Source organism: Spea bombifrons, chromosome 6 (genome assembly GCF_027358695.1).
Source record: "Spea bombifrons isolate aSpeBom1 chromosome 6, aSpeBom1.2.pri, whole genome shotgun sequence".
In the NCBI taxonomy this organism is placed as follows: domain Eukaryota; kingdom Metazoa; phylum Chordata; class Amphibia; order Anura; family Pelobatidae; genus Spea; species Spea bombifrons.
In genome coordinates, this window is record NC_071092.1 from 5748791 (window position 1) to 5774902 (window position 26112).

A 26112-nucleotide genomic window follows, 5' to 3' on the forward strand; every position below is an offset into this window, starting at 1 on the left:
TGGTCCTGCTTTCTTGATGAATTATTCAGTCGTGCCTTGCTCTTGACTGAGCGCTGTCCTATGATCTACTCGCTTTCAGACTGTGCTGGGACTCCGGAACAGTTGTTAACGGTTCCAAGGTACGTGACCTGAAGCCAAACATCCGAGGTGCCCTCAAAGCCGAATAAGAAAACCCCGAAAGTGTAGGGTAAGTGCCGAGAGACAGTGAAGTTCCTCCTGTCCACCGGTTTCATGGGAAGGGGGTCTGTTTACCAATTAGAATTATCTGTTCACCCTTCATTTCACCCAATATGATCCAAGTTTTATACAATTACATCAGAGATAAAGTTTTTTGGTTGTGTTCTTATCCTACTCTTGAGGTTACAACCACCAGAAGTCCAGCTAGAGGTCTAATATTGGCCAGGAACAACAAAAACTCAACGCGTCTTTCTAATATATTATTGTTGACATGGACCTTACATTTGTGGGGATTAGATATCAACTGGAAGGAGATTTATTGCCTTTCCCGCGGTTGTCATCACAATGATCTTCTGGATCAACAGCAAGGTTGAACTTGATGGACTTTGTCAACCTGAATGATGTTACTATGTTACCAATCAAAAATCTGAAATGTACCGTTACGTTCCTCTGACCCGGGTAACCTATACTAGAGATATATTGCTTCGTTACAGCGTTACTACGACTCTCTGTGGACAGGAAAGAATCTTAATGCGATTTTTCATCCTATTGATAGCTATTGTTGGTCATTCAGAAGAAGAATGGATTTTATTTACATTATTTCATTTATAAAGTCATTCCCTGCTGTTTCTATACACATTATCGGGGTTTTTAGGGCTGTAGAACCCTGCGATGCCCTCATACCCAGCAAACATTCCGAGCTCCTGGAAAAAGAGGGGCATCAGGGGAGGAAAGAGGGGCATCGGGAATTAGGGGCCCAATGATGGACTGACCCTCCTTAACAGGGACATTTGGGCGGTATAAAAGAGTATCAGCATTTTGGAAAAATCATTTTAGGAAAAGAATAGTGATTTTTTTTTTGGTAATGGAACTCTTGAACCCTAATTAACCCAATTAATACTCTACTGATCTTAGATCCTTATCCCGGTCCTTAGAGGATCTGCCCCACCAGCCCACGATCTCCACTGCCCATAAAAAATGGGACAGCGGTGCAACTAGGTGGGACACTGTCCTGAAATCAGGACTGTCCCATGAAAACTGGGACACATGGGAGATATGCTGATGCTGGTGTCTTCAAATCTTCTGAAAAGTAATGCTTGGTGTCAAATATAAATAACTGCGTATATTTACAGAGCGAATGTAAAAAGCCGAATCTCAGGGGGTCAGCAGAATATAATCCAATAATATCCTCCTATATATAAATGTATTTATACCCGTGGCTCCTCCCAGGTGCAACACCGCATGCAAATGAACCTCTAATTAGAATAATAATAATTTACATACCGTGCCATCACGTGATATATCTTGTGATTTATCAATGCACTCGCAGTTCTGCCCATACAGCGAGCACTTTCCTAAAATAACCGCTTTTGTAATAATTCTATTATCGCCAAATGCTCCTTTACTGTTTTTTTGCCAGGAGCCCTTAATTGTCATGTGACGCCCAAGCAGGCACTGATAGGTTGTTACTATAGAAACCCCAAAAAAGGCTTCTTAAAAAGCACACGTCTTATTTTAATCTAAACAAATGCATAGCGGAGATATAAAAAGGCAGATCCAGGAAAACACATGTTATTTTGGGGGCAATTTCTTTTTTAGGACGATTTGCATGAATATTTCGCAACGTTTTAGGCGGATACTTTATCCAGAAGCCGGGGTTCCGTTTAAGTTGTCTTGGTCAGGACTTCTGTGCGGAATCTTCCGTCTTTCTTTAGTAGCGAAGGGGTTAATATTTCCCAGAAGCACCCATCACTCCCAGCGAGCGCCATTTGGACGGCTGTTTGTCGGAGAGCAGCCAGCGCGAGATAACGCAGCGATATAAATCATGGATAACGGGCCGCTGTACGGATTTTCCGTCTCATTTGTCTCGGGCCGGCCCAAATTAGGAGCTCTAACAGCTTAAAAGCCCCGAGATAAATTATTTACAAGAGGAGGCCATGAAATATAAATGAGGTATTACAGATCCCGAGGCCCCGCCACGCGCATGCCTTCCGCAAACAAGCCAAGAAAAGGGAAAGGAATCGTTTGCACCGATCCATTGTTCGAACGGGGAGAGCCGACGAGGCCGGATTGCTGCGCATGTTGGGAAGCGGATCATTTTAATCCCATTAGGAGCTCGGCTGATGCGCCCCCCGCGTGTTATTTAGGAACCCGGCGGGAATGAAAAGGTTCCGTTAGAATCAATTTTCGCCTTTGTTCGCCGATGCGGGTCCCGCTGCCTGCCGTTCAGGACGATGATATTATTATCGTTTTTTTTGTTGTTTGTTTGTTTTGCAACAATATTTCCATTTTTAATTATTCTGTTATTTTTAGATTAGGAGTTCGGCGGGACTCTTCAAACACAGTCGTGCCTGTGATCATGTACCTTAATAATAATAATAATAACAACAAAGTTTACGCTACTGTTAGAGTTGTGGATTAGTGGAACAGCCTCTCAGTACAAGGGGTAGAGGGTAATACAGCGAGGGGATTTAAACATGCATTGGATAGGCATATGACTCCTGAATCAGTCGCTGGTCTCGTCTTAGATTCAGGAGCCGTATGTCTGTCCCATGCATGTTTAATACCCTTACTGTATTACCCTCTACCAGCTCTACTGAGAGGCTGTTCCACTTATCTACTACCTTATCTACTACCCTAGTATAATATCTTTAATTCAAACTATCCAGAAAAGGCACTTTTTGTGTCTCTTGCTTATTCATAAGATGCAAATCACCCCTTCGCGGGAACGATGACCCCCCCAGGGCCAGCCGTCTACAATGTCTCCCCTCGCGACGTGATAGACCCCCACGGCACGCAGAGACCGCGCATGAGCCGAGAACTCGTTTAGTGAAGGCGGCTTTAACCCCCGAGAAGCAGCGACGTTCGTCTTAAAGAAAATTGCTACCAATTATCTCTGTGGGCTCACCGGGCGAGGCGATGAGCCACCCGGGCCGGCCCCTAACCAGCATTATTAATCTTAACTCTTTAAGAGCCAAACGAGTCTTTACTTTATCTTTAAAGGAATGAATAACAGAAAAAGTTTTTTTTTTTTTTTTTTTACGGAAACCACGAGATTTTGGATCATTTGTCTGCCAAACGTTTCCTGGCAGAGCATCAAAGGAGGGAAGCTTCGGTAATCAATTACCGCGGGATAACATGCGCAGGACGCTTCCAGCTGTAAAGCGGATTAGATCGAGCCTCCGGGCGGATCGAAAGCTTTTCTGCCGTTCTGTTTGTGCCGTCGGCGCCAGCGTTCTCTGTTCTCGCTACCCCCTGGGCGCGATCCTCTCTGATATCTGCGGTAGGCTAGAGGGTCAGACACTTAGATGGAATGGAAGGAAGTGTTAGTTCCCTGAGAGGGTAGTAGATAAATGGAGCAGCCTCCCAGCAGAAGTGGTAGAGGGTAATACAGCGAGGGGATTTAAACACGCATGGGATAGACATACGGCTCCTGAATCTAAGACGAGACCAACGACTGATTAAGGTTTGAGTCTTTACAGCAGGAGAAACGGGCAGACTGGACGGGGGCCGGGTGGGGCCGATCTGCCGGCAGATTCTATGGCTCTCGGCAGGCTGATTGACACTTGGACGTTCCCATCTGCATGAATGTGTGAGGGGGCCGGCGAGGGCCAGAGAGTAACTGAACTGCGGTGTCTGCTCTTTTCAAACGGTCTCGGGTTTCCTGTCTTTGGGAATCCCTGATCTCGGGTTTCTTTCATGTAATTAACGCTCATCCCCCGGAGACGCTCTGCGTGTATACAGAATATATATATATATATAGTAACGCCAAGCGCACAGCGTAGGCGACAGCTCCATCCGGTGCATATAGAGATATAGAGCTCGGGGGCGGAGTCCGGTTACTAAACTCTTCATTCTTTAGTATAATATTTTATGGCTTTTTTCTTAAATTCCTTAAAAAAAAACTAAGAACGTTCCCTTAGCACTAATTTAGTTTTCGCAAAAAGGTATCTGGAAAATAAGTAAATACCCCAGTTGCCTCTTCTGCTGGGAGACCGTTCCATGTATCTACCACCCTCTCAGTAAAGTATCTACCCACATCCTGTAAGAAACTGACTGATCGGCTTGATTTAACCTTTTTTTTTAATGAATTATCCCAGGATTACTTGATTTTCTCTAAGATTCCGTTGCCGTCTGTTTGGAATCCAGCAGCTTTATGGTTTCATCACCCAACATTGGTGTTGATTTCTACCCTCAATAACAATGGGGTCCCAGGAAAGCCTCTCCCAGCGGGCCCCCAATATAGTCATGTCCCCCATGGGCCTATGGGCAGCTGCCTCGGACCCCTACGGTAAGGCCAAGCTGGGGGCGCTTGTCCCTTTTGCCCTTAAGACAGCTCTAGCCATGATATATTTTGTTATTGCGCCCCAACCTCACCCTTACCAAAAATGCTATCATTAAGGATGAGTAATATCCCAAAACGTTAAATTACGATTCATTTAACCCGCTAAATCGTAGCGAAGGAAGAATGACGACAATTCTGCGTTTTTCAAGAAATCCAATATCCCTACATTTAGTCGATAAAGCCCAGAAATACCGCCATTCTTGCCGCGCACCTGCCTGAGCGGTCGTTATGCGAAACGAATCGGTTATTCCATTCTTCCTCTGCTTTCGGATGTTGGACGCACGCCAGAAACGGTGTAGAAAAGCCTATTTTTTATTTATTTTTTTCTGGGGGGTTTTCGCTTTGGTCCCGAACCGCGTTATCTATAATGCGCAGGCTGCGCGGGTAGAAGGTGCGCGACGCGCTGCAGAGCCGGTGCACCTGACTCGTTATAATGCTGCTTTTATTCATAGGGAGCCTATAAAAAGCTACGCGTGACACCTGTCAGAAATCCTGCGTATTAAAGAAACGTGGCGGGCAATCCCTTCCAGCGCCCCGCGTTCAGGATATAAATCCGGTGACTAAAAATCACCATTTCTGTGCAGCGAAGGCTGGGGCTTTTATCATTGACGTCCTTAATTAAAGGGACCGCATGGTGACGCTAAGAGGAACGGCGACCTTTGCCCTTCCGACTGCCGCACCATTAAAACAGAAAAAGGTCGTCGATGTACTGAATGGGGCTTTGGTGCTAATTAGTCATATACACGATACTGTTCAAAAGTTTGGGGTCACTCAGCAGTTTTCATGGAAAACAAGGACATTTCTGGCTGTAACATAATTACAAAAAGGGTTTCTAACCATCAATTAGCCTTTTAAACTTAAACTTGGATCAGCGAACACAACGTGCCATTGGAACACAGGAGTGATGGGAGTGATAAAGGGCCATTGGAACACAGGAGTGATGGGAGTGATAAAGGGCCATTGGAACACAGGAGTGATGGGAGTGATAAAGGGATTCTGTACACCTATGAAGAGATTCAATTTAAAATCAGCCATTTCCAGCTACAACAGTCATTTACAGCATTAACCCCGTCTGCGCTGATCCATTTCATGTTATTCTAATGAACAAATTGTGCTTTTCTTTCAAAAACAAGGTCATTTCTAAGCGACCCCAAACTTTTGAACAGTCGTGTAAATTTGGAGCTAAACAGGAATTAGCAGCAGAGCCGGGAACGGTCAGACTTACTGTGGGAGCTTTAAAAATAACTTTTTGATTGCTTGGAGATCTATGAAGTAATTTACCAAATGGTTCTAACACTGTTACCAACCGAGCAGGATTAACGGAGGAGAGAAAAAAGAAAAGAGAGAGAGAGCGAGAGAGAGGGAGAGAGGAGAGAGGAGAGAGGAGAGAGAGATGTAAATGGATTTCAAGTACAGAAGGGACGTTTAATTCACAGGAGGAGAAATGAACGAGAGGCCATAATCTAAAACTACAGGGTCAAAGGCTTAGGTTAAATGTAAGGAAGGGTGGTAGGAATGTGGAAGAGTCTCCCAGCAGAAGTGGTAGAGGGTCATCCAGTGAGGGTTTTAAACATGCATGGGATAGACATACAGCTCCTGAATCTAAGACGAGACCAGCGACTGATTAAGGTTTTTACAGCAGGAAACGCAGGACGACGAGATGGGCCGATATATACTGATATGATGTGATATAGAAAGTCTACTGAAAAAGGTGTGGAGGTTAAGTCTGCTGAGACTGAGTGTGAAACGCGTTGGATGTATATATTTATATATATATAATGGCAGGTTTTTCTATTTAAAGGGATAGGGCGGGTAGGGGGGTCCGTCGAATAAACCAAAAAACTCCCCCTGACCTTAAAGGGATCGGATTTGTGCGAAGCAGAGACAAACGAAGCAGCCAATCCATTGGGGATGTGAATTGAGGAGGGAAAATTGATTTTCAGCTGAAATAATGCACTACATCATGTCCTAGCATAGGCTGTCCGGTTAGTATTTGGACTATAACTCCCATCACCCAGGGATGGGCGTTGCAGGAACGCAAGTTGCTGCATTTCTTTCATTGGCCGGCTGTAACCATGTGATTCGTTATAGTTTTCTCAAGATTTCATGCAATAAATGTTTTATCGCTGCACCCTGATCCGTCAGAGGCATTCGCCCTTACCCTGGAAGCGGAAATCATTATTATTTATTGTTTTATATAGCGCCATCATACTCGGTAGCGCTGTACATTGCACACATTACTCTCTCGTACCCGCCAGCATGTACTGCAGGTTATACATGCATTGTGGGAGCACTAGCGATGCATTGAGCATGCGCGCCAGCTTTTCATCATTATCCTTTGATCTACGCATTTGCTACTGAAATCCACCAATCCCAACGGGAAAAGACAATACTGGCCCCACCACAAATATCAGGACGAGACAATCGATACGCAGCACATATCTGCACGTCCGTCTTTGGTCGAAGTTGACCCCTTTTAATGGTATCCATCTGAAGAAGAGACTCGAAAGGCCCTCAAAGCTTATACATCTTCCAATTCACCCAATAAAGGGCATCACTTTCACCTAAATATCCCATCTAATATATCAATTCCTTTGATTTCAGCTGTTGGGTTATTGCTGGTTGGATGAGAGTGATGGGAGCCTTCATTCTTCGTCAAACTCTACGTCCTTAAAATAACGTCTCACCCTTAAGGAAAACGCTCTTCCTCTAACAAAAGTTTCAGCGTTTTAGGTTTTTACTATCATTAAAACGGAATGGACACGGATCCTAACATTCTGAATGTTTTAGCGGACTTCCAAATGTACAGCGCTACTGAATATGATGGCGCTACATAAAATAATAATAAATAAAATAATAATAATAAAATAATAATAAATTATATTGTATCCAGACACATATTGCGCCCCAACATTCTGGAGGAACAAAACCACCTCCTTCAGGTGCTGAGTGTCCTCTCCATAGAATGTTGCGCATGCATCCGCATTCGTAGACTTTATGGATGAACGCGGGATTATAGAACACGTCCCCGTCCGAAGGCTGCGTCACTCAATGGACTTAAAAATCAAAAGAAAGCAGCCATCTGAAACAGGCGAATTTCTTTAAAAGAGAGAAAATCAATGCTGGGGATATTTGTTGCTTTGCGTAATTTATAGCTGGGAGTTCACATTGTAAAGGGGTGCGGGGTGTCATTCGGGGGTCACCCGTCTAGTAAACAGGGTGAGGATTAACGTTCCATCACTTTGTATGTTTAGTTAATATGCGTCAGGTAAGCGTTAAAAAAAATTAAAAAAAACTTATATTTTACCCCTTATAATAATACATTTTTAATTGTTTATTATTATTATTCTTTATTTATTATTATTATTATTGTTAGAATTATTTTCTTTTATTTATATAACACTAACAGATTAACCAGTGCTGAATCAGTGAGATGTTTGTCAGAGAATAATAATAATATAGTAATAATAATAATAATAAATAATAATAATTTTCTGCTTTTGGCTCTATCCATATTACTTTTAACACTTTACACTCTGTTTTGCCTTTTAATGTCAGAGTAAACAGGGCGCTGCGCTGCTGCCTCATCTGATCCAGAAAGAGTTAAACTTAAAATGTACCCTAAGGGCAGTAAGGGTCTCAACAAACTTTCAAGGTTACCTCCATATTGCACAAGACCTTGGGTTTCCACACCATGTGTCCCCCAAATCCCAGGACCCTCATCCCAGGGCCGCTATCTCCCCCAAGATTGGGTAAAAAGATGATTTTTTTAAATTAAAGTATCTGTTAAATGGTGTGTACAGCGTATACGGGTCACTGTGCCTACTCGGCGTGACCTTGGCAGCGGATACTGTATTTATTATATGAAATGTATATATAATCTGCTTTATTGTTTTAGATCATGGATCTTAATAATAATCCGGAGTTGGATCGGGGATTCCAGGCTGCCTACTTTAGCCGGCATGCCTGTCGTTTCGGAATTACATAACCGTTCCCCCTGCTTTGTACAAAGACCCCGTGCCTGGTTTATACGACCCGATCGAGGGCATAAATCTCACATTATCGTCAACCTGTGGGTTTTAAACAATATATCGATACGTATAAAAAAAAATAATAATCACCTTGAGGAGTATCCGGACGGCGAATCCATTGGACTTTTTGGGATTCGGTTGGAAATAACTTCTAACGTCCAAAGGGCGAGCGCGCCTTGGTGGTTACGAGGTCATAGAAGAGGCTTTCCCGGTTCCAGTCCCGTGTGCTGATCCCGTCGAGGTTGTAACAGCTGGCAGACTTGTGCATGTTCTGCTTTCTCTCGCTTTTACCGTTTTATCTGGCTTTCTGTCCCTCCTCCCATTCCCCTCCTTTCTCTCTTGCCTTCTCTCCAGTCTCTGTTCGGCTTCTTTTCAAGATCGGAATTATAGAGGGAGAAAAAATATCCAACTCCGGAGAGTTTTAACTCTTTGCATTTATTTGTTTTTCACCTTAATTTACAGAATATCTATATATAATAATGTCTATATCGGATTACTCCCTTGACCTGGAGTGATGTGTGGGCGCCTTTATTCCAGTTTTAGAGAATAACTGGGAATAATGCTTACGATGCATTAGGGAACACTTTATTCCTTGGTTGGTTGATACATGGAATGGCCCCCCAGCGTGGGTTGGTAGGGGGGGCGGAATCACTTTACAGAAGGAAAAGCCATCCCTTGATCACTACAACTTCTACAAAGGAGATGTCCAGCAATGGAAAAGAGAAAGACCCCAAAATGGAAGGGGGGGGGGTCTGAGACGCCAGACGCGTTTCGCACTTAAACAGCACTTAATCATTGGCACCTACCTCGTGTTGATGCTCGGCTGGGATGATGGGAGTTGCTTCTGATCTGGACGCAGAGTTGGGTGATGTTGCATGTTCCGTTACGTAGGGGAAGAATACCCCTGGGGTGGACAAAATGTTCTCTTGAGAATTTTATTTACATAGGATTTGGCAGATTAGATAAACTGATCCTATCTGCCATCACATTTTATATTTCTGTTTTCTTTTCCTTTGGCGCTGTGTTGCTTTTCCACTCTGGCACTTGGATAGTTAAAGCATCATAGTGCTGATAAAACCGTGCGCCTGTCCAGTTTATTATACTATTCATTAACGTTGCAGCTTTTGATCACTTGCGTTAACCCCTCGTACCCCTCGAGGCTGTGTTTTTAAAGCCCCTCGGCAGTAATGTTAGGACATTGTCTTTCACCCGTCTTTCCATCTTTAATATAAACCAATCAGGCGCTGAGTGCAGTGAATCCTCCCGACGTTCTAAGCACGTTTCAGTAGAAACAGTGTAACAAAATCCTTGGGGACACCTGTGTTTGGGGGTGTGGCTGGAGGAGGGTAGGGGCATGACTGGGCCAATAGGGTCATGGCTGGACATGAAGTGGGCGTGGTCAGGACCACCTGCCCAGCATACCCGAACAAATGAGGGGAGAGTGGAGAGTCCCACCGCAGAGAGCCATACAATAAATAGAAAGTGGTCGCTATTATCTTTACCCACCTATACTCATTAGAAACCAAGAAAAAAAAAAAAGAACAATAGGTCAAAACGCTTAATTTCCCACCAATATTACAATTATTTTAGGAAATAAATAGAACGGTGCGGTTCTCCTCCAAAGGATAGGAAGGCACGCTGGGGTACGGAGCCACTTCACTGTAATTCAAACGCTTCCGAGCCCCTGGTAGGCCAGTCTTGGGATATCATGAAAATAGTTTGATCTTCAACATTTGTCAGGACTGAGGTTACATTATGGGCCAAAAACATGTCATCAAAGCTCTAGATAAATGATCCAAAACCAAATAATCTTATACTAGTTTATGCTTAAAAATATACAATTTGACTGTGTTTTTAGGACCCATGTATCTGGCAAACTGGTCACCTTTAAGTATAATTACTAATTTACTACTGTTTCTCAATTACAATTGTTAAAAAAATTAATTTTTTTCTCGATATCTGTTAGTTATATTTCCAGGCAGCTAGCTTTTTTAATTATTATTTATTATTATAATTTTTTTAATCTCATCTTTACCAATAAGATCTCATCTGCCACAAAACGCAGAACTTTATGGGAGGCAAACGCTTGTAAATATTCCGAAGATCCTCCTGCAAAGGTAACAAACTCTGGATCACCTCTTGTACGTCTGGCACTTTAGCGCCCTCCAGTGGTTCGTGTTAATCCTCGGCACTTCAGTCCACGTCCTCTATTAGAATTCGGAATCCGCCGGAACCAAACCCCAAACGTGAAAATAGTTTGGAAGGGTCGGGCGATATTAGCCCATTTGGGTTATTCTATGCTGAAACCTTCGTTTATTGGATTATTTCCCCAACTTCCACTCGTGTAACCAAACATTTCTAAAGTCATTGTGCTGGATTATTATTATTATTATTTATTGTTTCATATAGCGCCATCAAATTCCGTAGCGCTGTACAATGGATGAAAAAAAGAGCATAAACATCTATAGTTAGCTTAATAAATTCAACTATTTAGTCTACAAAGAACCCACGGAGAATTCAACAGAGAACATTATCCATAAAATCCATTCAATGCGGTGCGAAGAATATTAGCACATAATCTATAACAATATATATATATATATATATATATATATATATACACCGGAGGTTCTCCAACCAGGGGCCACAGGTGCTGCAAACCTCTCTGCCCATCTTTCCACCCCTGATGCCCCCCCTTCCTCCCCCGATGCCCCTCTTTCCTCCCTGTGTCCCTCTTTCCTCCCTGTTGCCCCTCTTTTCTAGGAGCTCAGAATGTTTGCTGGGTATGAGGGTATCAGAAGGTTCTACAGCCTTAAAAGCCCCAATAATGTGGCCAGAAACAGCAGGAAACATGTTAAATACATCATTCTTTTTCTAAATGTTTTTTTTTTACTTAAACATGTATCTATAAGTCACAAATTCGCATAAAAAAGTTTTGATAAAGCCCCGCCACTAAAGCAAAAGCTCTGATATGAAACGTTGCAAGTAACGATGACTTATGTGACCGATTACGACGGATTTCAAACTAAGGGACCCTTAATTGTTTTCTTAATTTTTTTAATTGTTTTCTTCTTTTGCATGATGTATTTATTATAGGGTATTCCTCATAGGCAGCTAAAGGGATAATTGGACCCAGCTTTGTTAAAGGGTTAATATCGTGAAAAGTCCCAGGGGCCGGTTGATGTAGAAAGCTCTTGGTTATGGGTATCATTAGCAGTCCTTTACCTGAACAAATAAAAATAAAACAGATTGGGAATTTGTCGCCCGTGTAAATAAGACAGAAGGGGCCGGAGACTCCCGGAATGCTAATTCGCTGCGTTTACCGGTGGAACGGCCGAAATTTACATTTCAGGGGCCAAAGCATTAGCTGTCAGGAGAAAAAGCAGCACAAGAAGCTGAGATCCCATGAGACGGCCGCCAAATGCATCTCCGGGACGGGGAAGCAACTCCTGCGGCTGTCAAATAGTCGGGATGACAAAAATGGTTCATTTTAACCTGTTAACTGCTGCATGGATCGGAAATGTATTTAATGTTTGAGACAGGCAATGGGCGTTGGTAAATGGGGATGATCCACTGCTATCAGAGTGCAACTCCTATCATCCTTGAGCAATCCGGACTTTGGCCAGGGCTGACGGGAGTTGTACTCTAACGTTGGACGTACTTCCCGTGCCCATCGCTTGTGTCCTTCACGGAGTTGATGGAGTTACACGTGGAGCTCGGGTCTGTCAATCAACATGGCGTACCGAGGGTCCGTTCCGGTGCTTCGTACCGAAAACCTCATATTAAACATTTGACATAATGGGGAAAAAACACAAGTTCTTTTTATCTTTCCATTCCACGAGCATTTAAGGGGGTTACTGCTGCTTCCACGACATATCATTCCGAGCCGAGACAATCGTAACGACTATTAATATCTCCGTGTCTTCCTGGCTCACAGTCTTTGTAAAGTATATCCCTCTTCTGGTTTTTTTTCTCCTCCATTATTGATTTTTCTGACCTTTCATCACAAAAGCATTTTTATCGGCCCGGCGTGGGGATCTGTAAACCATCTGCCGCACAATACGCGGATAAACCATAACAGCTATTAAACCGCGAGCAGCCTCTCATCTTCCTGACAGCGGAATTATCCGTCATTTAAAAAGAAGAACCTACGGATCTGCGCTACAGAAATATAAAGTCCTTTTTAACACGATGGTCGTAGAAATCAGATGTAATCGCTGTGTCTTATGGGATAAAACGAGCAGTGGGGTAAAGGAGGTCACAACAGCCCCAGCGGGGGGGGGTCTTTGGTCTTTGCCCTAGAGAGCCCCTTGATGCTTCATTTGTATGTATTAATAACCAAGCACGGGCTCAAATCTCCCCCTGTCAAGTTGCCTAGGGGCAACTATGAATATCTCCACACCGAGCAGATCGTACGTAGCTATCTGGGTGAGGAACATCTCCGCGCCGGACCGGTGACTTGTTATCGTCTATGAAATGTTTTGCGTTTTTTTGGGTTAAAGTTATGAATCAAAATGAAAGGGTGCCCCCCTCTGAAGTTTATATGAATTCAAGAAAAAAAAATAGCAACAGTGCTTTTGACAGTTTATAAAGTGGCAAAAAAAAAAAACATCCAGTGGAACTTTCGCTTTAATAGTAGTCTGATACAATAAGCAGCTTTTAACAGGAGTAAGTGAAGTCCTGCTATATAGTTACTGAGTATACGTCACTGGAGGAGACTGGCGATATACAGTATGGAGTTTTTATCATAAAAGTTAGTTTCTTCCTTCAGTGCCATGGTTACGAAGTCCGTTTATAGGATCCTTCAGCGCAAAGAAAGACTCCCTGAGCAAGTGACGTACGAGTTGGCTCCTCTGCTTTCAGCGTTTGCCTGGCCGCGCTCCTTGCGTAGATTACAAGAAATGTAATGGAATATCAGAAGAAGAGAGGAGTTTAAAGGGACCGACTCAGCCAGAAGTAAGTGTTACTTTTCCACCGGTTATGAGGATGGAGTGGACTACTGAACTCATGCGCCAAGACGCGGAGGAGGCTGAGCATCAACTCCATCCTCCGGCTTAACTATTTGGCTCTGAAGACGGAACCTCTGAAGTTCTGAAAGCTTATGAGTATCTACTCTCCGTTCTATAAATAAAGCGGCCCACTCACGTCTGCGGACTTGACCTCTGATGGTTGGACCCCGTGTAACAGATCTAAAGTAACGAAGTGACCTACGGTGGTGAAACGGGCATCTATTCGCTCTGAAGCTCCGACAGATACCGCTCATAATTGTCCTCGCAGGTTGTGACGCAATTAAGGAAATAATCCTTCTCAGCAATGGCCCTGAGCAGGTCTGTCGGCACCAAGCAGATGTCGTGCAGCTCCGAGGTGGGGACCGCTCTGCTCTCTCGCCCGTTATCCTCCAAAAGCATCTTGAGTACAAAAGAATAGGTCACGTTTACTACAGTGCCAGATTCTCACACAGAAAACAACTAATATTTCCAAACATGATGGTTAATGAATACTTACCCGGCAGTTGACAATAGAATCTTCTTCATTCAGTCGAATGTTATCGTCTATAATGATATGCTGGGTGTCACAGTCACCGGGGTTGATCCAGAATGGTTTTCCACCAGTACTTGAAAAACTATTTCTAGCCCACCTAGGACGGATCAGAAGCCTTTATTATTACAATGTAACGATAAGCACTTAATACACTCCATGTTTCGTAATAAATACATACACTATATGATTATTAAAGTACAGAGCACCGTATTGCTATAAATCTGTACACGGCTATAAGGGGCTCAAGCTTCTGAACATGCGTAGTCTTCAGCTGAACATCTTATAGCTTCTTACCAGTCAAAGTGATCCTGAAACCCTCCAATTCCATTCATGGAGCTGAAATAGTCGTAGAGGTTCCGCTCCTTCGCCTTCGTTGAGATCCGATCCGATCCACGTGTGAGCACAGCCTCTCGCTTGCTGCAGCGGATCCTTCCTGGAGTCTGATCTATGGTGATCTGCGGAAATCCGGGGTGTAACTCAACATTATTTCCACATTTTACAAAAAAAATTTGTCGCCGCCATTTAAAGTCCTTCTTATCTTTTTAACTCCTCCTCAACGGTAATTTGCTGCCAGAAAGTTTAATATCCGCTATACAAATGGATTATTGCCCTATAAGACTCAACATAACACCAGATGTGGGCTAAGGTTGGACCTTTTTATTGCTTTAACCTTAATTTGATATTTTAATATAGGAAATTTGACACTTTGGACATCAAAATTGAAGCCGCTCAAAAAGAATACTAAACTGCAATTTTTCTAGGTTTAATATTACTTGAAAGTACCTTGTTGACCTCTCACTGCTTTGTTCCCTAAAACAAGAAAAAAATACCCCAATAATACTTGCCGGAATACTCCGCAGGTGAGGAAGGTGAGGATGCTTCCCCATGAAAGCTGAATGAACGGCTTGTAGCACGAGTGGAAGGTCAGTGCCGAACGTCCGTAATATCACCGAAAACCGGCGTCCTTGTTTGTATAGACTCTCCACCAGGTAGAAGAAAGATGGCAGGATCCAGTTGTATCTCTTTCCATCTTCCCCGGTCTGTGCGAAGACCTTGTCTGCTTCTCCTTCCCATTCCAGTAGCTGCATGTGATGAGCGTGGACATCTTTAAACCTTTTTCCCAACTGGGTGTCTACAAAGTCTGAGCAACGGCCAAACTGAGTATAATAGCTGATGGCGTCTTTGGATGGAGGCATCACTGACAGACAGTCCTCCAGCCACCGCCACTCACCTAAAATAAAATGCATGCACCAACCTCCATATTGATTAGTATTTCTGATTCTAGTATGAAAAAAGCCACTTATTGGGAAACACGTTGATTAATGGGCTGTGGTAGCTTACTATGTTACTATATATATAACAGTAAATAGTTTTTTTGCTTTTAAAGCATTATAAATACCAGGAACATGAATCCTGAGTTTCTAAACCCAAAAGAGGCTCTATAGACATAGCATGACTAGAACCGGACGTAATGACTTGCTACTCACCGCTTTCGCTGAACTGCCCCCAGGCCACCGTGGTGAGATAAGAGTTCAGAGCTGCTCCGGGTCCCTGACCGGTTGCCGCATCGGACACCAGGATGGTATTATTCAAGTCCAGATGCAAAACCAGTTTCCGCTTCTTTGCTTGAAGCAGCGGAGGGATCGGCTGTGACGTTTTCTCCGTCTCTCCGTCCATTTCGCTGTTATTGTGGGAACTCAAATTATTCATTTCTTTTTTCTAACGGGTGAAAAAAACTACAATTAAAGCAAAATAAACACTCGCTCTTTTTATGTTATGCTAAGAATAGGTTTAAAAATAATCGAAGCCACAATATTTCCTAATAGTAGAAGATAAATTGGGGAGTGTTGAGTAGTTGTCGAGAAGCAAAGGATTAAACCTACGATTGAAAGTCCTTTTGAATTCCGTTGTTAACTCAAATATTGTCCGTTGACACTTCTTTGGGCTTGGCTGGTGGCCACCGATGCTATGGATACAGTTTATGTTTCCACCGTGCCCTGTATGTTTCTTCTTAAACTTGTTGGTCGCTTTCAAACGCCTTGACTCTGTGAATCAGCGACGAAATCCATCAGAGGCACAAAAATCAGGCTGCAAATTATCCTTTTCTAAAAAAGAAAAACAGAATTCAGCGCCTGAGTCCAAAAGAGAGAAAAACACAAAAGAACAAAGTCTAATCATACATTGTATCTTTTTTTTGTTTTGAGCCTGGAAGAGAAGAAAGGCGATTCCGCTTATGGTCAGTAAGTTACAAAATGTGTACATTATTATACATGTCTGATTTTAACCCTTTAAGCTCCAGCGGTTAATTGTGTTTACCATTTGGGACCATCTGTTCTGGATTTGCTTGTCTAGGGGAAGGGGGGATAACTCTTGTCATCTAGTTGGGGGGAAAGGAGGGAATTCTGTACTTCCACCAGGAAAGCTGTACCTTCTTATGACTTTTGTTAAGGATTTTTTATCTGATTTCTCCTCTTTGGGTTATCAGAATCTGGTTATCTGAGTCGTTCTATACAGAAATCTTAAGACACATAGTCCATCAAGTTCTACCATGCCACGAACTCATATTCGTTGATCCAGGAGAAGGCAAAAACACTCACAGTAATGATATCTCGAAGAGTTTTTGGATTTCTTGGTTCCTAGAAGAAGAATACGGAATTGTTACACGGAATCCTAAAATGCTGTGTCTGAACATGTGATACGTTGAATAAGTAAAGTATTTAATTTTCCCATTGTACAGCGCTGCGGAATACAATAAATCCATAAATAATAATAATAATTTATAACTTTCAGGTATTTAATGGCGGCGGTTGCCCACCATTAAGGTCCACGAAGAATATGCAGCCCCCCCACAGTGTGATCTCCTCCAACAACCTACCCATTCACCCCGAAGTTGGAAAATAAACCCGAGATCCAAGGCGAATCCGGATAATACCAAAAATTCCCAGGTTTACAGAATATCTGTTTCCCCTTTTTCTGCTTCATTGCAAAGAATCTCTATAGGGTCCCCCCTCCCCGTGCATCATCCCTCGTCGCTTGCATTATATACGTTCCCTCCCGTAATGCAAGCAGTAATGTATTTAAAGCTGAGATCGTTACATTTCCGGAAGCAATGTACGGACGAGCTAAAGCCCTGCCGTACGGCAGCTGTCATGTCCTGCCCCTCCCCCACTGATCCCTATTCACGGTGGAGTCCTTACAAAACACTGCCGGCTTCTCACTCCCATCTGCATCCTGCTAACTTCCTGGTTAAAGGAAGTCAAGGGTGACTTTTTTTTTTTCAACAAACTTTATCGACAGTAGCAAAATTTTTCTCTCCTTGCATGTGTTGCATTATGTTTTATTAATAGAGGCAGTGAACGTGAACCATATACAAAACCGACAATAAGATTAACGCACATTAAGACACAATGGGGAGAAGTACGTGGAAAGTCTCAATATGCATAGTTCAGGCAGTCCAGGCAAATTCCATACTTAAGGTATAGGTCATGTCCCAACCAAGGTTAGAACCTGTAACTTTGTACATAGTTGTGGAAAAGAATTTATGATCCTATAAATTCTTTGAATATCTGCTAAATAGGTTTGTTGTATTTTTATCATGATGAATGATAATATTACAACAGAACCAATGACTAATATGGCCAAACTGTTAACCAATGACAAGTGGGAGTCGAGATGGACTTGAAAGGAACCAAACGAGCCGGAAATACCTTCAAAGTAATGCGTCATCGAAATTATTGCATTTTTATTGCTGCGGACAACTAAGCCGAGCCCCTAGATGTCCTTATATGGTCGATAAAATACCTTCAGATTCTAGTACCATATACATTTGTTCCAGAAATTCTATTTATCTTTCCTTCCTATGTTATCTTTAATAATTGTGCTTTCTACATATTACGAAGCCATCGGCATTATTGCAGGTTGAGTGGGCAACAAGTATTGCATTGAAGAGTTAGCCGGGACTGTCATCAAAAAATTCCAGGTCTACTATTAACTTAGCGCCTTCGTCCCCCACCTTGTGACCCCCCCATCGTATTAATCCCCCAAAGTTCTCTTCAGAAAAACTAAAAAAAAACACTAATTCCAAAAAAAACCTTTAAACTATGGCTCATGAAATATTCCCAATATCATTCTAATAAATTGACTTTGGGGGCCTCCATTGTCCGCTTCCCCATACCTTAGAAACACAAAATCTGCCAGCAGATCGGCCCCCGTCTAGTCTGCCCGTTCCTCCTGCTGTAAACCTTAATCAGTAGTTGGTCTCGTCTTAGATTCAGGAGCCATATGCCCTATCCCATGTATGTTTAATACCCTCACTGTATTTCCCTCTACCACCTCAGCTGGGAGTGTTCTAAAAAGTGTCGGTATAACGTTCTTATATTGTATCACGTCTTAAATCATTGGTTAAGTTGTTACGGGAGCTGCTGTGTTACCCTTTGACCCCTCCAGTGGGAAAGAAGTGAGAGACGTTATGGTTACCGGCTCAACATGGTTACCCTACCAGTTTCTCCACATCCCTTAAAAACATACCTAAAGCGTACATCCGTGCGTTAAACGTGTATAACGTCACCCTCTTAAATTAAGAACGGGGCCGCTTTACTGATGCATGGACGTATGTCTGTGGCATGTAGAGCGTCAGCCCTTGTGACCCGAGATACCCGAGCGTCTCTTGGTCAGTCCATGACTTTGCAAAGCACTGAAATGGTTAATATATTTTTTTTTTCCTGCTTTTACATTTAGGACCATTTACTGCTGAAAATGTATTTTTTATATTCTGCAGTAACTGCTCTTCCTTTTATGACCATGACGAGGTTTTATTGCCTATAGAAGCTGCGGTGAGGGGGTGAGGTCCGCACTTACCTGAGCTTTCTCCAGCCCTGAAAAGTGGCCTTTGTGGTCGGGGAACGCCTCTGTTTGCATAGTTTTTGTTGCTCGTTTTTTTTTTTTTATTTGCTTGCAAAGTTACACCATTAAACATGATCCCGCGGGTTCTTTCCTGTTTTACAGACAAGGTGAAGTCTATTTCCTTTCGGAACGTGCTTGGAAGGCGACGTGTTCTTCCGACTGTGATCGCAGGTAACGTGCTTGACTTCCGATCCTACATGAAAGAGACCCTTCGAGTGACTCTCCACCCCCAGGGACCACGACTAGCAGATGCTCAGCAGTGGAGCTGGACTTAAAAAGGACAACAGATGAGAAAATGCATCCAGAAGGAAAGGAAAGAACATAAGGAACGGAACAGCTAAACCCAGCGAACCCTAAAAGGTAACGCACCTGAAATGTGTCTTTGTTCTAGTCCACTTTGTAGAGTTTCACACTATTTTCGGACACAGGTCTTGTGAAGAAAGGAAAATAAAACATCTGATCATACTTCCAAATTTTCATGAAACGGAGAATATCCTGCCCCCTTTAAATATATGATTTTGATAGAACGCTGCGGTTGTTTTAATGGCAGTCTTATCATATTCAAAGTCCAAAAGCTCCGCGGTCAAAGACGAAACATGATCACCGTCCTCCACCTTTAATGTAACAGACCGGTCCGAGGCGAATAAGACTTCTAGGAAAATCCGAGCCGTTTGCAACCATATAATTATCGTTCACTGCTGCCGGCTGGAAAAGCTGTAATTATTTACTCTGATCTTGTATCCAAAGCAAGGCATTGAATTCCGGAATGATGTAAAGCTATAGGGTGCTCCAGGCAACGGCTGAAAATCCAAATAATACCGTTAACGTCTTGCGGACTTTTATTTATTTGTCTATAGTTTTCCCCATTTTATTTGTAAAAAAACCCATGTTAAAAAAATGACTTCATTTGAAATTCTAAGGTTTGTGTCCGTGTTATATTATGAGTTAACTATTATCTATCACCTGATCCCAACACCCTCAGCCGGCAGAAAAGGGGCACAGGATTACCTAATAGAGTTAAGATAACAGAAGGCTTTTCTATTCAGCTTTTTCGCTGGCTGGGGATGATATGAATTGTTGTTCCAAATCTGATCTAGTTGTCGGGGGTTGCTCTAAGGTAACCCCGCTGCTGCTGTTCAGATATATTTATTTACCCCGCTCACCTACGCGAGTCACACCTCGAACGTTAAATAACTCTGAGTAAACAGTGAGGGAACAAGCTTTTCGTCGTCTATCGGCTGCTAGTTGAAGGTCAGCAACCAAAAAGGAAAGCTGATTCATTGCAGAGTGAAAATATTACTATGTATCCCGTGATTATCAATCATCACACTGACAAGGTGAGACGTCACATGAAGGAAACTTCTCATATTGATGTATTTCTTGACTTCACTTATTCTAAGACTCTGATCTCGGCCCTTTTTTTAGCAGAATTCTATACTATTGGAGAAGGTCAGATCTGGAGCTCAATGTCGGAGGAGCACTCTTAGAATTTGGGTGGCTTGGCGTTATTCGGGTCACATCGCACTCCTGTTCACTTGTACAATGTTGCTGTCGACGTAGGCGATTCTACTACTGACAACTTGTCATCTTGCCTTTAAATTCAAGTTTCCTAATTTTCCATGGGGGGAGTGTTGGTTTTAGTTGTCCTGTTGCCATCATCTGAGCACCTTGTGCAGCTTCACAGAAGTGGAGAGGTAGGTCTTGTCCACCTTAGGGGTCATCTCACCCACCGCGCACATTCATGCCCTGCTCATGCCTTCCTCCATGGCAACTGAGTTCAGGAATCAACTTGGTCGGGACCCTCTTGTGCGGACCCTTTCTGGCCATTAAGCACACCAGACAAATGCACATAGATGACACTATAGTTTGAGAATAACGACTGTCAGATAATTGCTGGCTCACATCGTCTCGCTATTACAGTACAGCGTCCGTTTGGGTATTGAGAGTCCGGTTTGGGTATTGAGAGTCCAGTTTGGGTATTGAGAGTCCGGTTTGGGTATTGAGAGTCCGGTTTGGGTATTGAGAGCCGCTCTTTGCGTTTTAAGTTTAAAAGGACCGAAAGATACATTAAGAAAAATACACATTATCCTCCTTAAGCCGCTCTGCTGTGGTTCACAAGAACAGAAGTTTCATATATCAATTCCCTGGGAGAGTGCCCCCTCCCCGTGTCAGCTCCTTTATTTCACGATTGTCCGGTGGCCGGTTTGTTTCTTTGCCTTTCGTTTGGCTTTTGCGCGTACAATCGCATTGGGCGTAGAGGGAACCCTGAGGACGCAGAGGTATTATGTGTCTGATGGGAATCCAACGAGAATGGACAAAGGAGATACAATGCCTTCTGTTTGTGTTATCTGTTTCTAAAAGTCGGAGAGGTTTATTAATTGCAGAACTGTTTACTTTGAGCTACCGGGCTTTGTGTGAAGGTCACCTGAGTCTGAGAACCAAAATGGGAAAGTTTACTCTGCGATGGCACCCTGCCACTCCATCAGAACACTGCCGCTTTTGTGTTGCTTTGGTACATTTTCAATCCTCTGTTGTCGACAATCCAACCATATAACGTACGTTTGTTTGTAGGTTGGGAGTCAGGTAACCGAGTTTCATAAAGTTAATGTCAGACGAGATCAGAACAGATATCCCTCCGAAAAGAAAGTAGAAGTCTCAGCTGAAATGGCAACCTTATATCCAGTGGTATATTCTAGGCTAGGCTGAGTAAGGCAAGGGCAGCAAGTCCAGGGACGGCAGCCCCTCTGACACATAATTGGGAGCCAATGGCCCTATTAGGCAACCAGGCTCCCTATATCGCCTCTGGTCCATGGGCCGGTTATAAGGGACATCACTGATCTCCCCAACCAGGCTGCCTTGTTGGAACGGCCTTTATAAGTAACTTCAGCTCGGTGCCGAGCATCCTAAAAAATGGAGTGCCGAGTTATGATGTCATATGTTGTTACTTAGCATTTAGGACTACAGCTCAGAGAGGGTGGCTGTTGGAGCTGGGTTAGATGTCTATATCTTCAACTCACACTCAAAGAACAACAAGCACATTTTGAGGGTATCATGCACTTTATATCTTCTTGCTCCATGGAAGGGGCGCCCTTACGTTCACTCGACCTCATATAACTAGACACCATGCAGTTGTCCTTGAGAGAGAACCCACGTCACACTTCAATTTTCTGTAACTCAGCACGTACCGCAACGGTTTTTACCATAAACACGGAGACGATTGTTAAAACAAACACCAGTAAAAAGTAAACGTGGAGCTCCTATTGTTTGCTGCTACACGATACTATCTGTGCTGGAAGACGGCATGCATTCTGTAATAAAGGACGTTTTATGAGTATTGTGCGCGTTGTATACTTTGCAGGTCCATTAACAGGGAATAAAGGCCAAGCGGCATAACTGATCGGGACTTCTGCACGGCGGCAGATCATTATGGATGGAGCCTTGCACAAAAAAGAGGATTCTGACATCGCAAGCAGTCTAGAGGTAGATGTTTTATTTTATTTTAGGGTGGGTGTCTAAAACCTCAGATCTATCATGCCAAGAAAAGGTTAACATCTCATATGTCCATAAACGTGCCCATTTCTAAAAATAGATTCATAAATTGGTGTGTTTTTGAGAAAAAAACAAGTAGAATGAATTCCATATTTGTCCGTCACTTTCCCAAACACTATATTTTTCACGGTTTGTGTACTTTAAACTTAAAAGAAAAACTTTAATGCTCTTCTAATGCTCTTTAAAACAGACAGATCTGCTATTTTATTATTTTAAACATTTTTAATTAAGATTATCAGTTCCAATGGCAACAACCTATCAGTGCCTGCTTTTGTGTCACATGATGATTAAGTATTCCCTGTAAAAATGTCTAATTTTACATGATTAAATAATTATTTCTATTTCAACATAACTAGATTCAATAGAATTTCTAATGCTGCATTTTATTATAAAAATGTGTTCAATTTAGTAGACAATAGGAGACACCCGATGCAGCGGTTGGGATGCCCCTAAAGTCTAAGGCTCTTGGGGTAGGATAATCCAGGCCAGTTTTTGGAATGGCTACTTTATTATGAATAGCTGGAAAGAGTAATTCCCATAACCCATGAGATTATGAAAGCTTCAGGGTGGCTACTTCTGTCCTAACACAATGAACCGTACGTCAGGGTGAGGATTTCTTCTGCCGGCTAACCGACGAGGAGAAGGAGTGCCTTCAATATCTCCTGGAGACCATTGACTCGCTAGATGCTGACGATGATCATGATGATGATGACGATGAAAACGCTAATACCGAACAAGGTAAAGATGTGGGGGGTAAGTAGTGTATATAATGCATGCAGCATTCTTCTTGTACAATTAAGATTATTGGGAGTGGGTTATGTGTGTTTTGTACCTTTAAATATATATGATTGGCAAACTGTTTTCCAAGTTCCATCATTTTGTCTTCACACCATGCCACCCTTCGACCCTCTCCTACAAACACAATACATTATAACTGTTATGTGACCATGTTTTCGGCTTGATCCAACACGTTCAGTTCCCATAACCCGGTTACTACGACAAATTCGGACAAATTATTATCTTTGTAGCCATTAGAAATCCTTTAAAAATATAAATAAATAAATAAATATTTAAATATATCTATATATATCTATTTATATATATAAAGGCGCATTTTAATACATGTAACTAGGGGTTTAAACCCAAATGCACCATTCCTTCGAGGTGTGATGGCACCACTTCATAGAATCACTGGCATGGAATCCGAATCTTTCTGTTAATACAGAATTTTGCTAACTGGAGGCAAAGTTCTTAATGCCCGGAAGTCCTGTAGAAAGTTGAGAAATGGCGAGCCTGCTGGCTTTCCCCATTAGCAGAAAGATTCCTCGTCCTCTCGATGACGTCCCCTCCCGTGCATTCGCTCGCTGACCTTACAAAGCTCTTTGTTTGAAGACTTGAAGCCAAAAGCCTCTGTAACCGATCCCTTAGGGGGATTTTTCGTAAAGGAAGCAGAACTGAAAGATAAAATATGCTTGTGTGTATATTTTTCTTTTCGCTGGAGCGTCGCAAAAGGTTTCAACTTAATGTTCTGAAAATAATGAGATTCCGACTTGACGTATGTGGCATCTCCAAGAAGCCGCTTAACGACAGACAATAAACCATTTTTGATCCAGCCCTTCTATCTTCAGGCGGCTGCCGAGCCTGGTAACACAAGCCGGTCCTCGTTAGGCGGCAGATGTGGCAGGTATTATTTGGCAATTTGAATACTCGCGTGGAGCATTTTTAAGGCTCAGACTAATTAACCCAACGCCGTCGTTAAGATTTTGTTTTCTTTAAGCAGCAGGTGTTTGGCATTCAGCACCATGGGGCTTTTTCTCAGGAATATGTCCACACAAAAAATAAAACAATGTGGCTTTTCGTTTACGGAGTATTTCTAAGCATGTAAATCATGTTTTTCCCTGTGTTTCCAAAAATGAATATCTGGGTTCAGATACAACATATGCCCGTTCATGAGCAAAACATAGATCTGGCCTCCTCAAGCTGGGGAACATTTGTGTCCCAGCCTACAATCCAGAAGTGGATCAATTAAGTTAAATATACGGTTAAGACAATAATTATTTAAAGGTACAAACCTCATAATCATGTTGTTTTTTATAATAGAAGGTACAGAGTTGAGAAGATAGATGGACATGTTACAATGTTGCACCTCTAGTAGCTTGACCATTGTTTACAGTTTCATGTGGCCAATTATAGATGAAATGATAGCGGGTGCATGTGCTTCAACAACGCAAGTTCTTATGTTAACATGTATAATGTCGCTTCTTTTCCACCGTTGGTTTTCACCTTTTTATAGGAAGCAGTGCACATTTTAGCAATTCAAAAGATGACTGCCCAGAAGGGAAGCTTGATAAAAATCAACGACGTTTGGGTGAAAGTGCCCTGGTGCCTGATAAAGCTGAACCCGAACCATCTTTGCCAAAGATGAAGATTACAAAGTCTTTCTCCGAGGACGGACCTGGTTTCTCCATCACGGTTTCTCCCGAGACGGGGCATAGATCTGCTGGTTCCCATCCAAGCCATCTGAGGAAGTTTGATACTATAATGAAATCAGGGGTTAACGTTCAGGAACTAAGGGCCCGCTTCATCCGCCAGCAGGTCAACTTCTCTCCTGAAGACCATTCTAAAGGAACGGAACTCTCTGGGGCTTCTAAACAACAACCCCAGGCTGCTCTTAACCCAATATCTGCCAGGCAAGAGGCTTTGCAGAAATTGGGCTTGCTTAATAGGAATCAGAGCACCCCGAATGCAACTCGGAACTCCTCCGAGACCCGGCATGAGACAGAGCAGAGCTCCTCGGTACGGAACTGCGAGATCAACCAAAATACCACTAAAGGTCTTGAGTCGCCGAGTCCTTTACCGCGAAAATCAAAAGGCTTAGAGAGGACATGGCCACCTTAATATCCCAATGAATGGATATACATGGAATAAAATAAACCAGCCATAATTTATTATAAACTGAATTGGATACATTTGCCACAAAAAAGGTGTGTTGGGACCAGATTGAAGTTCCTCAGTAGAGGACGACTGAAGGTTCTATATGAAAACTTTTGAATGAATCATCTATAATGGATTTAGGCAACTTGTGGTTCTCCAGCTATTGATGGTCTACAACCCATAACATCTGTAAAGAGCACATGAGTAGAAAAAAATAATTTGGACTACAGGTTGTCTTCTGCACCCTTCATAATATTTTTATTTTTGAAAAAAATCATTTGTAATTGTTTGCTAATATGAAAATATAATTGATTCTGGGTGAACAGACATTGGGACGGTGACATTGATTAAATGACATTGTAAAGACGCTTAGTTAGATTTTAAATCCACGTGTTTGCAGTGTGACGCACACGCCTGACTACGATATCAATAAAACGCTGATAAGGTAAATTGTAAAAACAGAGAATTGCTTCAATGGGCACTTCCAGTCCCTTTAACGCAGTCTGCAAGAATCAGATGTGAACATAAAAATAATGTTCTGCAGCAAAATCATGATATATATATATTCTTTTATCCCATTTAAATTTGAGTGGATCCTAAATTTTAGTAAAATGCTTTTACATCAATATTGAA

The 26112-nt window shown here is 42.6% G+C and overlaps 2 protein-coding genes across 2 annotated transcripts; one reads left to right on the forward strand and one right to left on the reverse strand.

Moving 5' to 3' along the window:
* Positions 1–14058: 14058 nt before the first annotated feature.
* On the reverse strand, positions 14059–15800 carry LOC128500689 (uncharacterized). The gene is made up of 3 exons (XM_053469936.1): positions 15582–15800; positions 14389–15325; positions 14059–14191 (listed from the first exon to the last, which is right to left on the reverse strand). Exons 1-2 carry the CDS (start codon positions 15769–15771, stop codon positions 14808–14810), a joined length of 708 nt encoding a protein of 235 aa, XP_053325911.1. The 5' UTR covers positions 15772–15800; the 3' UTR covers positions 14059–14191; positions 14389–14807.
* Positions 15801–19185: 3385 nt separating this feature from the next.
* On the forward strand, positions 19186–26105 carry LOC128500685 (uncharacterized). The gene is made up of 4 exons (XM_053469929.1): positions 19186–19356; positions 22355–22476; positions 23151–23283; positions 24839–26105. Exons 2-4 carry the CDS (start codon positions 22423–22425, stop codon positions 25441–25443), a joined length of 792 nt encoding a protein of 263 aa, XP_053325904.1. The 5' UTR covers positions 19186–19356; positions 22355–22422; the 3' UTR covers positions 25444–26105.
* The last annotated feature ends 7 nt before the right edge of the window (positions 26106–26112 follow it).